Source organism: Sapajus apella, unplaced genomic scaffold (genome assembly GCF_009761245.1).
Source record: "Sapajus apella isolate SASKATOON/1434 unplaced genomic scaffold, GSC_monkey_1.0 scaffold188, whole genome shotgun sequence".
Classification (NCBI taxonomy): Eukaryota; Metazoa; Chordata; class Mammalia; order Primates; family Cebidae; genus Sapajus; species Sapajus apella.
In genome coordinates this window covers 840563-855425 of record NW_022437128.1, presented here as the reverse complement: position 1 = coordinate 855425, position 14863 = coordinate 840563, and the positions used below count along the sequence as shown (strand labels likewise).

The window sequence follows — 14863 nt, the reverse complement described above, 5'->3', positions numbered from 1 at the left end:
GCCCAGTGTTGAGGGGGCGCCCAGGACACCTGGGTCTCCCAGAGAACCTCTGAGAGAATCTTGGCACAGAAATCACCCTGTCCTTTCCTGTTAACCCCTCTCATTCCAGTGCCTGTGCACCTCCCGCTACCAGGTATATCTGCATCAGGGTATAAGGTGCACACAATCCCATGTTACATGGCCATACAAGGGCCCAACATGGCTCACAAATACAGAATTTTTAAAGGCCCTCACAAAACAATGACAGGCTTCTAAGACACTTGTCTCTTACTTTCCTTCCAACACAAACCGAACTATACTAGGCTTTTGTTTTTTGTAGGCCCTAACAGAAATTCTGTGGTTTAGGAGATTAGGTGCACCCTCCCTACTCCACAGGGAGAATGGTCTGAATGTCACAGTGAACCCCTAACCCCTTTCCTCTCTGAACAACAAGGCAAAACTCAGACTTCACCTCTACCCCTAAACAAGGCACCCAAACACACACGTCACAGTGAATAAAGGGCATCCGGAAAATATCACAGGCAGAGGTACTTTATTTGGCAATTTTAACATGACATGTACGGAAAAAAACCCTGCTCTCCTTCACCTCCCCAGAAATCCCACCTTTCTATTTCAACACAGAGTAATAACAGCACCATTTTACATGAAAGGGAAGAGCCACAGCCTCGGCACCATTTCTGGTTTCACCTTCCATGGAAGGGCAGAGAAGCATTGCTCAAGCCCCACCACTGGGTCAGAGCCCAGGCAAACAGCAACAGTCACATCTGACCCTTTGCACAGACGAAAGCCCAACATTCATCCTGGCTCCCAAGCCTTCCCAAGGTGACGCTGTCTCAGCCACCATCATGCAGCTCTTCCAGTCCCCTCCCGGCCCACTCTGGGGAGCTGAGCAATGATAAGCAGAATCTTCATGTCTCTGGCAGGCGGAGGAGGGTTCCAGAAGTGGTAGAAATGCTGTGCAAGAGAAAAACAAGGCTGGAGCCAGGTGCCTAGGCCCAAGTTGTGAGGGGAACATAGAACTTGGGAAGGGGTGCTCCCCGGTTCCAGAGAGTCCCTGGCCTTCACTAGGGAATTAAGGGTGAGCTGGGAGGAAATCCAACCTTGGGTCATGGCTCTGTCATCTGCCAGAGGCCAGGGAAAGACTCACCAGTCCACTAGCTGGGCCCCAATGAGGTCGTGTACATGGTAGGTGAGGCCAAGCCGCACCACGGCAGGCGCGCGCCGGCCCAGGAGCTCTGATAGGAGCAGCTCCCGGTACTTGGCCTTCCGGACCATGCCAAGGACAGCCTGGCGCCCTGAAGGAGAAGTGGCACAGGAGAGGGGAAAGGTGAATAAGGCCTAGAGGTCTGAGGAGCCACCAAAAGGTAAGGGGCTACAGGCTTGAGCTGCAGATGGGATACCTTTAACAAAGTACTTGATGAATCTCCCAGCTCCAGGCACAGCTAGCCACCAGCTCCCAGCATCTCGGACAGTGAGGACTCCAGCATTCACCAGATGCCTGAGGGCAGTGGGAAGCCAGCAGAGATGAGGCCTGGGCTCTGAGAACCACCTCTCCTCCTCATCCGTTAATGTCTATACAAGTCTCCAGAAACATGGGCAACCATACAAGAGAGACTGGAGAACAAAACCCCTACCCGAGGCGGTTCTCTGCTCGCACCAGCTGCCTCAGTGGTGCAGTTGCTTGTTCCAGACCTCTGACCTGGACTGCCCTCCCTCCACTCTTTCTTTTCCTGCTGCTACAACTTGTTCATTTAAATAGCTTCTCTTCCCTGAGCACATGCCCTGACACACACTCAGTCTTAGGACCGAGGAGAGAAATCAGGGTCTTCCGCGCTGCGCTCCTGCCACCGCCTCCCGGCCCACAATAAAGTCCTGGAAGGGGACTCATGGCAGAGAACACCACGGCTCCCACCACATCTCCCTGAGAGTGTGTCTGCCCATGTGAGATCAGTGCTACAGTTCTTCAAATGCTTCCACTTATTCCATGGGTTACAAAGTAGGAGGCCTGAGACAGATGCAGCCTCTGAAAATTATATTTTTATTTATCTCCTCCCCAGTTGTTTTTTAGCTTTGGGGGTTTTATGTTTTAATGTGAATGTTTAGGGGTATCCCAACTCCTACCATTCTCTATCCTCTTAGTCCCAGTATGATTAACATCAAGTGTTCATGGTTCCTGCCAGGCCCCTGTGTGCTTTTGATAAGCCACCCAGAACTGAATTCTATTCCAGGGCTCTTTCTAAGGCCCCAGGTGAGACAGGCCTCCTCTCTTGTGGGGAGGAACACAAACTTGGGCCATTTTATTAAAAAGAAGAATCAGCCTTTTGACAGCTTTTTTGGCAGGTTTACCAAGAAAACACAGGACAGGCTGGATGAACTGGGGGGAGGCAGGGAGGCGCCAGATGCCTGACTTTGTTGGTTCCACAAGTCTCACGTGATTTCTGAGTCCCTGAAGCCAAAGGTCTGTGTCATTTGTTCCTGCTGGAAACTAAGGTCCCCACAGGCCGGAAGTACTGAAGCTAGAAATTTCTGCACTGCCCCAGCATACGGTCGGCCATCACAGGCCTTGAGGACCTAGAAGCAGAGATGGGAGACATGGTCCGTCCCCACCCTCACTCTCCACCAACCTCCACCCCCGAGATAGCATTTCTCTTCCTGCCTTCCCTCTTACTCAGATCCTTCCACCTCTCATAACTTTCTTCCTCCTCTTCCTCCTACTCCTTCTTCTCCTCCCCCTCCTCTCCCATCTCCCTCCCCACTCTTCCCTCTCTCACTCCTCCCTCTTTCCCTCCTATCTCTCTCCCTCACTACTTGCCAGGTCCCTGTGCCCTCTCCATGGGATGTGGGGGCAGGGAAATTCTTTCTTTTGTTTTTATTTCTGTTTCCCAACTTCCCTGTCTCCCCCAACCCGTGCCCTGCCCCTGGCACCCCTGACACACACAGTCACATACTCTGGTCCTGTAGTCCTCAGTGAAGATAATTCCATGGGCATCCAAGTCGAAGCCCAGCTGGACGATTCTGATCTCCCCCTGCTCTTGAAGCTCCTTCTGTCTCCATAGAGAAGGAAGTGAAAAGAGGGGTGTCAGGGTAAGATGCTCTGCTATACTCTGGGCACTCTCGGGCAGGGAAATTTTGTCTGCCAATATTGGGGCATTTTCTCTTAGTAAAGGAAAAACTGTGTGGGAAGATAATCAGGCAAATGACCAAGCTGCCTTTTCCAACTAGCTACCCACCCTCTCATCCACCTGCCTTATCAATGGCAAACAGTCAATATAATTTTCTAAGACCAGGCACTAAGATAAAATAGTGATTAAAATGCAGGCTCTGACTTCAAAACATTAACAGTCTAAATCCTGGGTGGGGTAAGGTGGGGAGGAGTATGGAATTCAATGTTGAAAATAAATAAAAATAAACCAGGACTTCTGTTTACCAGAATACAGTAAGAACTAATCCACCTGTTGAAAATTAACTAAAATGTTGGATAAAATGTTATTTAAAAATTGTTTAAGACCAGGCACAGTGGCTCATGCCTGTAATCCAGCATTTTGGGAGGCTGTGGTAGCAGGATCAATTGAGGACAGGAGTTCAAGACCAGTCTGGGCAACACAGTGAGACCCCCGTCTCTATAAAAAATGTAAAAATCTAGCCAGGCGTGGTGGCACAGACCTGTAGTCTTAGCTACTTGGGAGACTGAGGCAAGAGGATCACTTGACCCAGGCTGTAGTAAGTTATGATTGTACCTGGGCAACAGAGACCCTGTCTCTTAAAGAAAAATTGTTTAGACACTAAAGAGCTCACAAGATAACAGGAATTATCACTAATACAACATCTACATAGGCCAGATGTGGTGGTTCACGCCTGTAATCCCAGCACTTTGGGAGGCTGCGGCAGGCAGTCACCTCAGGTCAGGAGTTCACAATCAACCTGACCAATATGGTAAAACCCTGCCTCTACTAATAATACAAATATGAGCCAGATGTGGTGGTGTGCACCTATAGTCCCAGCTACATGAGAGGCTAAGACAGGAGAATTTCTTGAACCCGGAAAGCTGCTGTGAGCCAAGATCATGCCACTACACTCCAGCCTGGGTGACACAGTGAAACTCCATCTCAACAACAACAACAAAAAAGTAACTGGGGCTGGGCACGGTGGCTCGTGCCTGTAAACCCAGAACTTTGGGAGGCCACGAAGGGTGGATCACTTGAGGTCAGAAGTTCAAGACCAGCCTAGCTAACATGATGAAACCTAGTCTCAACTACAAAAATTAGCCTGGCTAACATGGTGAAACCCCGTCTCTACTAAAAATACAAAAAAACTAGCCGGGCATGGTGGCAGGCACCTGTAGTCCCAGCTACTTGGGAAGCTGAGGCAGGAGAATCATTGGAACCTGGGAGACGGAGGTTGCAGTGGGCCAAGGCCGCACCATTGAACCCCAGCCTGGGTGACAAGAGCGAAACTCCATCTCACAAAAACCAAAAACAAAGACAAACCAACAAACAAATACAAAAATTAGCCAAGCATGGTGGCAGGTGCCTGTAATCCCAGCTACCCGGGAGGCTGAGGCAGGAGAATCACTTGAACTCAGGAGGTGGAGGTTGCAATAAGCCGAGATCATGCCACTGCATTCCAACTTGGGTGACAGCATGAGATCCTGTCTCAAAAAAAAAAGTAATTGGAACATGAAGGGCATTTATCAATCAAGGCAAATCTGCCTAGAACATTTTCAAAAATAACTGGGTGCACAAGGAAACAAAACCCAAAGAGACAGTAAAAAAAAACCCAAAAGACAAGCAATAGTAGAATTATCAAAACGACTATTATAAAAAAACCAAAAAACTGGCACTTTGGGAGGCCAAGGTAGATGGATCATTTCAGGTTAGGGGTTCAAGACCAGCCTGGCCAACATGGTGAAAACCCATTCCTATTAAAAATACAAAATTAGCCAGGTGTGATGGTATATGCCTGTAATCCCAGCTACTCAGGAGGCTGAGGCAGGAGAATCGCTTGAACCCAGGAAGCAGAGGTTACAGTGAGCCAAGATCATGCCATTGCACTCCAGAACGAGGGGGGAATAGGGGCACCACCGCAGAAAGAAGGAAAAAAAAAAAAAATAAAAAAAAAAGCAAAACTATGCCCATAATGTAAAAAGGCAAGATGGAAAAATCTTAGAAGGGCCGGGTGAGGTGACTCATGCCTGTAATTCCAGCACTTTGGGAGGCCAAGATAGGTGTATCATGAGGTCAGGAGTTCAAGACCAGACTGGCCAAGATGGTGAAAACCCATCTCTACTAAAAATACGAAAATTAGCCAGGGATGGTGGCGTGTGCCTGTAATCCTAGCTACTTGGGAGGCTGAGGCAGGAGAATCGCTTGAACCTGGGAGGTGGATGTTGCAGTGAGCCAAGATCACGCCACTGTACTCCAGCTTGGGCGACAAAGCAAGACTCTATCTCAAAAAAAAAAAGCAGATATTTAAAAATGATTAATAATGAAAATAAAGGCCAGGCGTGGTGGCTCATGCCTGTAATCCCACGGTGGCTCATGCCTATAATCCCAGCACTTTGGGAGGCCCCAAGCAGATCACCTGAGGTCAGGAGTTCAAGACCAGCCTGGCCAACATGGTGAAACCCTGTCTTTACTAAAAATACAAAAATTAGCTAGCTGTGGTGGTGCGTGCCTGTAGTCCCAGCTACTCAGGAGGCTGAGGCAGGAGAATCGTTTGAACCTGGGAAGTTGAGGTTGCAGTCAGCCAAGATTACATCACTGCACTCCAGCTTGGACAACAGAGCCAGACTTCATATCAATAATAATAACAATAACAATGAAAATATATACCAAAATTTGTGTGTGAGAGAGAGATACATATATAACTACTTAGAAGGGAAACTACGGCCTTACATGCATATAGTAAAAAAGAAAGGATGAAGATAATAGAAAAAATAAAGTAAAATAAACCCCAAGGGAGAAAAAGCAGAAAAACATGCAAAGAAAGCAAAAAAGCCAAAGGTTGATTCTTTAAAAGAATAAGCCACTGGTGAGACTGACAAGAGAAAGGATAGGAGGAACCAGAAAAAGCACAGATAGCCAACAGAGAGAATGAAGAATGCTGGATGCAGTGGCTCATGCCTGTAATCCTGGCACTTTGGGAGACAGGAGCAGGAGCATCACTTAAGGCCAAAAGTTCAAGGCCAGCCAGGGCAACATAGTGGGATTTCATCTCTAAACAAACAAACAAACAAATAAACAAAAAGTTAGCCAGGCATGGTGGCATATGCCTATAGTCCTAGCTTCCTAGCTACTGAGGAGGCTGAGGTGGGAGGATTGCTAGAGCCCAGAAGTTCAAGGCTGCAGTGAGCATGACTGTACCACTACACTCCAGCCTGAACAACATAGCAAGACCCTATCTCTTAAAAAGAAAGAAAGAAAAAGAAAAAGAAAGAAAAAAGAAAGAAAGAAAGAAAGAAAGAAAGAAAGAAAGAAAGAAAGAAAAATGGGTCATCACTACAGATCCAACAGATAACACGATTACAAACTTTATGCCAATAAATTTGAAAGTTTTAAATGAAATTGACAAATTCCCAGAAAAACGGAATTAGTTTCACTAACATGGAAAATTAGGATATATTCATAAACTGAAAATCTATGAAAATCAATTAACTATACCTACATATAACTTGGAAGAATCTCAAAAATATTCAATTTACAAATATATAAATAATGACAGTATTTTGGTCTATTCCTGCTGCTGTGACAAAATGAGTTAGGGTACTTTATAAAGAAAATAAATTTATCTCTCACAGTTCTAGAGACTGGAAGTCCAAGGTCAAGGCACCAGTAGTTTTAGTGCCTGCTGAGAACCCAGTCTCTGCTTCTAAGATGTGTTTTTATTGCATCCTCTGAAGAGGATGAACACTGTGTCCTCATATGGTGGAAGAGATGGAAGGAACAGGCAGCTCTCTGAAGCCTCTTTTACTTTTTTTTTTTTTTTGGAGACAGACTTGCTCTGTAGCCCAAGCTGGAGTGCAGTGGTGCAATCTCAGCTTACTGCAACCTCCGCCTCCCAGGTTCAAGTGATTCTCCTGCCTCAGCATCCTGAGTAGCTGGAATTACAGGTACATGCCACCACAACTGGCTGATTTTTGTATCTTTAGCAGAGACAGAGTTTCACCATGTTGGCCAGGCTGATCTCAAACTCCTGACCTCAGGTGATCTGCCCACCTCAGCCTCCCAAAGTGCTGGGATTACAGGCATGAGCCACCATGCCTGGCTTTATTTATTTATTTATTTGAGATGGAGTCTCACTCTGTTGCCCAGGCTGGAGTGCAGTGGTGCCATCTCGGCTGATGGCCACTCCGTCTCCCAGGTTCAAGCGATTCTCCTGTCTCAGCCTCCTGAGTAGCTGGGATTATAGGCGCCCACCACCACGCCCGGCTAATTTTTGTATTTTTGGTAGAGACAAGGTTTCACCATGTTGCCCAGGCTGGTCTCGAATTCCTGGCCTCAGGTGATCCGCCTGCCTCAGCCTCCCAAAGTACTGGGATTACAGGAGTAAGCCACCTCACCCAGCTTGATGCCTCTTTTGTAAGGGCATTAATCCATTCACAAGGGCAGATCCTTCATCACTTAATCACTTCACATAGGCCTCATCTCTTAATACTATCACATTGCATATTAGATTCCAACAGATGAATTTTGGAGGGACACACATCCAAACCATGGCATTCTGTCCTTGGTGCCCCCAAATTTATTTCCTTCTCACATGCAAAATACATTCATACCATCCCAATAGCTCCCAAAGTCTTAACTTGTTCCAGCACCCCTTCAAAAGTCTAAAGTCCTAAGTCTACTCTAAATATCATCTAAATCAGATATGTGAGACTCAAAGATATATTTCATACTGAGACAAATTGCTCTCCAGCTGTGAACCTGGAAAATCAAACAAGTTATGTGCTTCTAAAATTCATACGTTGGGGCCAGCCACAGTGGCTCACGCCTATAATCCTAGAACTTTAGGAGGCTGAGGTGGGAGGATCACCTGAGTCTGGGAGGTCAAGGCTGCTGTGAGCTGAGTGCACCACTGAACTCCAGCCTCCAGACAGTGAGAGATCCTGCCTTAAAAAAAAAAAAAAAAAAAAAAAAGTGGGGCCTTTGGGAGGTGATTAGGCCATGGGGGCTGTACTGTCTTGAACAGTCCTTCCAAAAGAGGCTTCAGGCTGGGCATAGTGACTCACGCCTGTAATCCCAACACTTTGGGAGGCCAAGGAGGGCGGATTACCTGAGGTCAGGAGTTCGAGACTAGCCTGGCCAGCATGGCAAAACCCCATCTCTACTGAAAATACAAAAATTAGACAGGCATGGTGACAGGCGCCTGTAATCCCAGCTACTGAGAATCACTTGAACCCGGGAGGCAGAGGTTGCAGTGAGCCAAGGTTGTGGCATTGCACTCCAGCCTGGGCGACAGAGCAAGGCTCTGTCTCACAAAAAAAAAAAAAGCTTCAGAGGGTTGCCTGGCCTTTCTCTCTCTTCTGCCATGTGAGTACATAGCAACACAGTAACATTTTGGAAGCTACTGGTATCTGATCTTGGGTTTTCCAGCCTTTAAAATATGAAATAAATTCTGTTGTTTATAAATTACTCAATCTCAGAAATTTTGTTATAGCAGCATGAATGGAGTGTAAGACATATGGTGAAGTTTAAAAATGGGTAAAATTAAGCCATGTTGTTCACACATATAAGTGGTATAAAGAAAACCAAGGGGGCTGGGCGCTGTGGCTCATGCCTATAATCCCACCACTTTGGGAGGCCAAGATGGCCAGATCACGAGGCCAGGAGTTCAAGACCAGCCTGGCCAGCATGATGAAACACCACCTCTACTAAAAATACAAAGATTAGCCAGGTATGCGTTTGTAGTCCCAGCTTCTTGGGAGGCTGAGACAGAAAATCACCTGAATCCGGGAGGTGGAGGCTGCAGTGAGCTGAGATCACACCACTGGCCTCCAGCCTGGGTGACAGGGCGAGACTCCATTTCAAAAAAAAAAAAAAAAAAAAGAGAATGAGAACTAAGGGAACAATTACCATAGCAGTCATCTCCCAGGAACATTCTGATCAGAGACGTTTTGATCAGAGAAGAATATACATGGGATACTGGCCATGTTCTATAATTTGTCCTAGGCAGTGGCTAGATGGGTATCTGCTTTATAAACATTATTTAAATTACGTATGTTTGTATTTTCATTCTGCAATTTTCAAAGGTTTTTAAAAATAAAAGCTAACACCAATACATTAAAAACAAATACTCTTTAAGGAGTGGTTCCATCTGGTATGCTTCCTAACACGAGCCTTAGTGAGGGAGACTAGCTCTCCCTTCCTTTTCTTCCCTCTTTTCTTGACAGATCACTATTAACCTTCTACCTGCTAAATCCAGATTTCAGTTCGAGGTTTTTTTGTTGTTGTTGTTTTCATTTTTTTTTCTTTTTCTTTCTTTCTTTTTTTTTTTTTAATGTGTGTATTCTTGTTCTTTTATCTTTTTTTTTTCTTTGAGATGGAGTTTTGCTCTTGTTGCCCAGGCTGGAGTGCAGTGGTGTGATCTCAGCTCACCGCAACCTCCACCTTCCCAGTTCAAGGGATTCTCCTGCCTCAGCCTCCTGAGTAGCTGTGATTACAGGTATGCACCACCACACCCAGCTAATTTGTATTTTTAGTAGAGATGGGGTTTCTCCATGTTGGTCAGACTAGTCTCAAACTCCTGACCTCAAGTGATCTGCCTACCTTGGCCTCCCAAAGTGCTGGGATTACAGGCATGAGCCATCGTGCCCAACCTCATTTTCATTTTTTTAGAGACAGGGTCTCACTCTGTCAGCCAGGCTGGGGTGCAGTCATGCATCATAGCTCACTGCAGCCTCAAACTCCTGGGCTCAAGCGATCCTTCTGCCTCAACTTCCCAAATAACTAGAATTACAGGTGCACACTACCATGCCCAGCTAAGAATTTTTGTGTTTTAGTTTATTTTATTTATTTAGTAGAGATGGGGGATCTCACTTAGTTACTTAGTAAATATGGGGTCTCACTTTGTTGCTCAGGCTGGTCTCAAACTTTTGGTTTCAAGCTATCCTCCTGCCTCAGCCTCCCAAAGTGATGGGATTACAGGTATGAGCCACCACACTCAGCTTAGATTTGTTTATGTTTTACTTTACCTCTTCCCTCTTCTTAGACATGGGGCACTGGCTTGAATCACAGGTTGTAATACTGCCAACTACTTCACTTTCTCAAAATTCTCTTTACTTTCACAATAGGCCTCTTCCTGGGTTACTTTTTTTTTTTTTTTTTTTGAGACAAGGTCTAGCTCTAACACCCAGGCTGGGGTGCAGTGGTGCTATCTCAGCTCACTACAACATCTGCCTCCCCAGCTCAAGCAGTCCTCCCACCTCAGCCTCCCCAGTAGTTCTACAGGCATGTAACACCATGCCTGGCTAATTTTTGTATTTTTTATAGAGATGGGGTTTTGTCATGTTGCCCATGCTGGTCTCGAATTCATGAACTCAAGAGATCCACCCACCTCAGCCTCCCAAAGTCCTGGGATTGCAGGTGTGAGCCACTGTGCCAGCCTCTGGTTTCCTCTTAACTTAGGCAATTCTTTCTCTGCCTCTGTCGTATATTCCTCTTCTTCTGCTTTCCCTTTCCATCAGTGGATCTCAAATTTTAAGGCACACTTAAAAAGTACTTGAGACAGTTCAAAAATGTAGATTCCCAAATCTACCAAGAGATTGTAAATTCATTAACCTTGGATGAGTGCCAGGAACCTATATGCTTTTAATAAGCAACCCATGTAATTTTAACACAGGCAATAACTGAGGTCATACATTCAGTAACACTGCCTTAAATGATTGTGTTTCCCAGCATTAGGGATTTGACCCAATTGTCTTCCACTCTAAATCTGGAGTCCTTAACCACGGATCTTGGAGGATTAGTGAAATATATCCCCCCTAATTGTACATATACTCTGTGTATATGTGACATGCATGCATTTTTCTGAAAAGAGATAGCCATAGCTTTTATCACCTTTTAACGCTTATAAAAGGTTAGAAATCACTCCTCTACCCACTCTTCCTACTGGATCTCACCCACATACACAGAATTAACCACTTGCTATTCACATCTCCATGACTTGTTCTACATCACTGGCCCAGAATTCTCTCCAACTCTCATATCTAACTGTCTAATGCTTTTGTCTTTGGAGGCTCCATATGCACCATCAACTCAACTTGTACAAAATTAAACACAACATCTACACTCCAACAACTAAATGTGCACCTAATATCACCAGACACGCAGTCATCTGGAAAGTCTGAGTTGTCCTCGACTCCTCCCTCTTCCTCACTCTCCTCTCCCTACCTGCTGCACTGACCTAGTTTAGGCCTTCACTTCTCAGATGCAGTATCTTCTTAGCTGACCTCTCTGCCTCATCCACTAACTCCAATACACCATTCCCTCTCCTCTATGACATTCTCTACCAGCTCATCACCTCAGTGTAAGATGGAAACCACACTGATGTACAAGGCCTGTCATGATCTGACCTCTGACTGCACTCCCAGGGGTAAACCATGCCCCATGACTCGGTTTCCCCAAAACCCTCGTTCTTCTACCTCCCAGATTTGAAATGCCCTGTACTCTCTGCGGGCCTTTTAACAGGGTCTGTAGCGTTCTCTGTGGCACCCCAGTGCCTGGCACAGTGCCCTCCCCTGAAAGGCCTAAAGCTTGCTGAGCGGCTGGCAGAGTGATTGAGTGACAGGAAAATTTAGGAGTTAGGAAAGGGGCCTCAGGCGGTCGCACCGATGCCCCTCACCAGCTGCCGGTCGGCCACGGTCCTGTCAGGCACGAGGCTGTACACCTGGCTTCTCAGCGCGATGGGCGGCAGCGCGTCCTCAAACAGGCCTCGCGGGAACAGCTGCATGAGCTCTGAGACAGCCGCGCGCGCCGACCCTGGGCAGAGAAACCGGGTCACTGACAGGGAACTGGGGCGGGGACGCTGTTCTCACAAAACTCTAGGCCACCGGAAGCGAGGCCCCGCCCAGCTGGGGTCTTTAGCCCCGCCCCGGGGTTGCCATGGTTACCTAGTTCTCCCCGCAGAGGATCCGACTCCACAGGCCCTTCTTTCCGCCGCCTCTTAAGTCCAGTGGTCTCCGGGACCAGGCGATGCCTCTTCCGGCTCATATCCCGGGATTTTATGATACCAGGGAAGAGGTAGGGGTAGAGGGACGATAACCTGAAAATAGGGTCTTCCGGCGCAGAGCAGTGACGTACGGCCTCCCCGGGCGTCCCTCCTAGGAGACCAGGTGACCCCCCCTCCCCGTAAGTACCAAGACGTGATGACGAAAGGGGCGTCAACTTGTCATCCCTCAGGCCCGTGCTGGAAGGGGTGGTGCCGACGCATATACCAGCACCACCTCCGCCGGGCCGGGCCCCACGCCTGCAGCGGATTGGGTCCCTCCAAGAGCACGCACGCCCTGGGACTCGTGGGCGGTGTGGAGGGGCGCCGGGGGCCACGTTGGGATCAACCTCCTGCGAGAAGCTCATACCTCCCCCGCTCCGCGAAGAGTTTACCCGCCACTGTCGCTGAATGATTGCATCATCGAAAGCAGAAAAACCACTTTTGCATCCTTCGGCCTCTGTGACGTCAGAGCCCTGCGGAAGTGCAAGTTGGGCAGGCTTTGAGGTAACCAGATTCTTGATCTGAGCGCAGACGTCCTTCCTAACCTCACTGCAGGAGAACCTGAAGGGTGGGTGGGTAAAGGGCAAGGAAAGAGGCAGGATGAGAGCTTGGCCTAGGTGCCGTCTGAGGGGCCTGCATGTTTCAAGGCCAGAGCCTGGAGATCAGGTGGCTCGCTTAGCCCTAAACCACATTCACCCTTCTCCAGGCCTCCTCTGTAAAATGGAAACTCTTTCCCCCTGCCTCCCGTAGGACTTCATGGAGCCCAGGGGGACCAAGAGAGAAGCTGGGAAGACGGAGGTAGCTGAGCCTCGGAACAAACTACCCCGTCCAGCACCTTCTCTGCCAACAGACCCTGCCCTCTACTCTGGGCCCTTTCCTTTCTACCGGCGCCCTTCGGAACTGGGCTGCTTCTCCCTTGATGCTCAACGTCAGTACCATGGAGATGCCCGAGCCCTGCGCTACTACAGCCCACCCCCCACCAATGGTCCAGGCCCCAACTTTGACCTCAGAGACGGATACCCGGATCGATACCAGCCCCGGGACGAGGAGGTCCAAGAAAGGCTGGACCACCTGCTGTGCTGGCTTCTGGAACACCGAGGCCAGTTGGAGGGGTGAGCAAAGCATAGCAGGCAGTAGATCTGGAGACATAAATCTGCCCTCTAAAATTAGGAGAGCCAAAGCTGGGGTGAGAATGACTCCTTAGAAAAAACTTAGGCTATTCTTGGGGGGGAGCATCTCACTAATGCTTGAGTCAGAACTTCAGGCTGTAACTCTCTCTCAGGGGTCCAGGCTGGCTGGCAGGGGCCATAGTGACGTGGCGGGGGCACCTGACAAAATTGTTGACGACACCATATGAGCGGCAGGAGGGCTGGCAGCTAGCAGCCTCCCGGTTCCAGGGAACACTGTACCTGAGTGAGGTGGAGACACCGGCCGCGCGGGCTCAGAGGCTTGCTCGCCCGCCGCTTCTCCGGGAGCTTATGTATATGGGATACAAATTCGAGCAGTACATGTGTGCAGGTGAGTTGCCCCTGCTTCATAGCCCCTTTCCCCTTCCCAGAGATTGAGAGCCCCCCACCCCTGCTGCTGCTTCTCTCCTTATGCAGACAAACCTGGAAGCTCCCCAGACCCCTCTGGGGAGGTTAACACCAACGTGGCCTTCTGCTCTGTGCTACGCAGCCGCCTGGGAAGCCACCCTCTGCTCTTCTCAGGGGAGGTAGACTGCACAGACCCCCAGGCCCCATCCACACAGCCCCCCACCTGCTATGTGGAACTCAAGACCTCCAAGGAGATGCACAGCCCTGGCCAATGGAGGAGCTTCTACAGGTTCAGGATAGGGGTGGGCAGGGCGAAAGCCTAGACTTGAAGGCTGGGAAAGGGACTTGGAGAGGAGGGTGAAGGCAGAATGGATGGTAGACAAGGGGTGCCACTGACCCCTTGCTTTTCCTGACAGACACAAGCTCCTGAAATGGTGGGCTCAGTCATTCCTTCCAGGGGTCCCGAATGTTGTTGCTGGCTTCCGTAACCCAGAGGGTTTTGTCTCTTCTCTCAAGACCTTTCCTACCATGGAGATGTTTGAATATGTTAGGGTAAGGGAATGGTGTTGCAGCTCCCATCGTATCCCCAAACACCAAGACCACAGGTCTAACGTCCAGGGCAGCAGCCTGCCTTCCCCTCCTCCCACCACCGCGACTGCCAGTCTTATGCCTCCTTTTCTGTCTGTTCCAGAATGACCGTGACGGCTGGAATCCCTCTGTGTGCATGAACTTCTGTGCTGCATTCCTTAGCTTTGCCCAGAGCACAGTTGTCCAGGATGACCCCAGGTGAGGCATTCAGCTGTCCCTCCCCTCTGGATCACAGGATCCGGCCTCCAGCCCTTAACTGATGCCTCCATCTGCCCCCCAGACTCGTTCACCTCTTCTCTTGGGAGCCTGGCGGCCCAGTCACCGTGTCTGTACACCGAGATGCACCCTATGCCTTCCTGCCCATATGGTATGTGGAAGCCATGACTCAGGACCTCCCATCACCCCCCAAGACTCCCTCCCCCAAATAGTGATGCTTTAGAGGGGGGGCAGTGATATCTCTGTGCGGATAATAAAAGCATATTTCTAAGAGGTTCTCCTGCTATGTCTTCTTAGCTGAGTCATCCCTGCCCAACAAG

At 48.6% G+C, this 14863-nt stretch overlaps 2 protein-coding genes across 2 annotated transcripts; one reads left to right on the top strand and one right to left on the bottom strand.

Annotated features, from left to right (window-relative positions):
• Nucleotides 1–513: 513 nt before the first annotated feature.
• On the bottom strand, nt 514–12595 carry STK19 (serine/threonine kinase 19). Its single transcript, XM_032269055.1, has 7 exons — nt 12107–12595; nt 11839–11975; nt 2949–3044; nt 2432–2571; nt 1401–1498; nt 1148–1295; nt 514–954 (listed from the first exon to the last, which is right to left on the bottom strand). The coding sequence occupies exons 1-7, from the start codon at nt 12567–12569 to the stop codon at nt 909–911; spliced, it is 1128 nt and encodes a 375-aa protein (XP_032124946.1). The 5' UTR covers nt 12570–12595; the 3' UTR covers nt 514–908.
• Nucleotides 12396–14824, top strand: DXO (decapping exoribonuclease). Its single transcript, XM_032269053.1, has 7 exons — nt 12396–12708; nt 12955–13316; nt 13487–13722; nt 13809–14028; nt 14156–14291; nt 14431–14525; nt 14608–14824. Exons 1-7 carry the CDS (start codon nt 12613–12615, stop codon nt 14753–14755), a joined length of 1293 nt encoding a protein of 430 aa, XP_032124944.1. The 5' UTR covers nt 12396–12612; the 3' UTR covers nt 14756–14824.
• The last annotated feature ends 39 nt before the right edge of the window (nt 14825–14863 follow it).